This window comes from Capsella rubella, unplaced genomic scaffold (genome assembly GCF_000375325.1).
Source record: "Capsella rubella cultivar Monte Gargano unplaced genomic scaffold, Caprub1_0 scaffold_8, whole genome shotgun sequence".
Taxonomy (NCBI): Eukaryota; Viridiplantae; Streptophyta; class Magnoliopsida; order Brassicales; family Brassicaceae; genus Capsella; species Capsella rubella.
Genome location: NW_006238916.1, coordinates 10,469,255 through 10,471,026, shown reverse-complemented (window position 1 = coordinate 10,471,026; position 1,772 = coordinate 10,469,255). Strand labels below are relative to the sequence as shown.

The 1,772-nt window shown below is 42.1% G+C and overlaps 1 protein-coding gene across 1 annotated transcript in view; it reads right to left on the bottom strand.

The window, feature by feature from the left end:
• Positions 1-396: 396 nt before the first annotated feature.
• The window catches only part of LOC111829036, a 1,531-nt gene continuing 155 nt past the window's right edge, over positions 397-1,772 (bottom strand). The window contains exons 2-5 of the mRNA XM_023777667.1: positions 1,636-1,767; positions 1,336-1,518; positions 485-1,256; positions 397-410 (exon numbers count right to left, since the gene is read on the bottom strand). Coding sequence (XP_023633435.1) covers positions 397-410; positions 485-1,256; positions 1,336-1,518; positions 1,636-1,767 — 1,101 coding nt within the window. The remainder of the gene's footprint in view (positions 411-484; positions 1,257-1,335; positions 1,519-1,635; positions 1,768-1,772) is intronic.

Genomic DNA, 1,772 nt, shown 5'->3' with positions numbered 1-1,772 from the left:
CCTTGGGGTTGAGATCCGTGAGCTTGCCTTTGTGATCCGTGAGCTAGCCTTTGTGATCCATGTGCTTGCCTTTGTGATCCATGTGCTTGCCTTTGTGATCCATGTGCTTGAGGAGGTTGTGATCCATGTGCTTGAGGAGGTTGTGAACCTTGCCCTTGTGAAGCACCTAACCCTTGTGATCCGTGAGGAGGTTGTGAAGCACCTAACCCTTGTGATCCGTGAGGAGGTTGTGAAGCACCTAACCCTTGTGATCCGTGAGGAGGTTGTGAAGCTTGTGGTTCTTGATATTTTCGTGGTCGACCTCTTGGTCTCTTTGGTTGAGTCGCAGCAGGTGGATTTTTGCAAGCTTGCTTATTGTGTCCTTCCTCTTTGCAGTTAGAACAAGTCATCACCCTCTTAGCCCTTGACATCTTGTTATTTGAAGAAGATGAAGATTCATTTCTTCCTTTTCTCCTAGCATAGTTAGATGGTCTTCCCGGATTACCTCTTCTCCATGGTGGTGGCAGGACAGGCAACCTATTCAATCTAGGCCACAAAGACATCCCTTGGACAGGCTTAATACCATCTTTATAGGTCTCTTTCCACCTTTTCTTTGTGTAATACTCACTGACATAGTTCTCAACTTTCTCCTTTCTTCCAATGATCACACTTGCAGCATGAATACATGGGATTCCAACCATTTGCCACTTTCTGCAACCACAAGTATTGTTATTCATATCAACTCGGTAAGTAACATCATTCTCGTCTACCTCATGCAAATTGTTTCTGGCCATGTATCTTGTGCAGTTTTGTGTCCCAGCGATCATCTTTTCAATTTCAGCGTGAGCTCTCTTTGTGAACCGTGTCTTCAACCTTTCAGCAATGATATACCTCTTTGCATTTCTCACCATGCATTGCCTTCTAATATCCTCTAGCAAATCTAACAAAGGCTTTCTCCTTGCTTGTCGAATAGTCCTATTAAAAGACTCACTGAGGTTGTTGAGGTTGTCATTGCAGCAAGTACCAATCCTAAAGAAAGCTCTGGACCATGTTGTAGGATTAGTATCTTGAAGAGATATAAAAGCTTGCGGGTTGTACTTTTTGAGTGCTTCCATTCGATCATTGAACTGTCCAGTTGTATAACTCCTAGCTATCCTCCAAAACAAGCGTTGAAGTTCTTGATCATGGCTGTCCCTTTTCCAGTTTTCCATAATATGTTTAGCACACTGTCGATGTTCAGCATGTGGAAGTACACCATGTATAGCTTTCACTAGGCCCTGCAAAACAATCATAATGTCATATTCATCAAAGAGACTACCAACATACAGAAAATCAAAAGTATGAAATTACACAAACCTGTTGTTTATCTGAAATGATAGCTATATCTGTCATTGTATCAAGTCCCAAACTTCTAGAAATATTCTTCACAAACCATTCCCAGTTATCATCATTCTCTATTTCTACAACAGCCCAAGCAATAGGAACTATCCTATTATCCCCATCTCTTCCAACTGCAGCTAGAAGATGACCTTTTATATCCTATTTCAGAAAAGCTCCATCTAATCCTATGATGGGCCTACACGTTTTTTTCCAACTCTCTTTCTGTGAATTGAAACAAATATAGAGACGATAAAACCTCTGTTTGCTTCCAATGACTGGCCCTGGTATCGTCTCGATCTCAAACTCTGAGTCCGGATTCTGCTGTAAAACCTCAGCTTGATAATCCCATATTCGAGCAAACTGTGATTCATGGCTAGCCTTCCTAGCACGTAACACCTTGGTCTTCGCCTTTG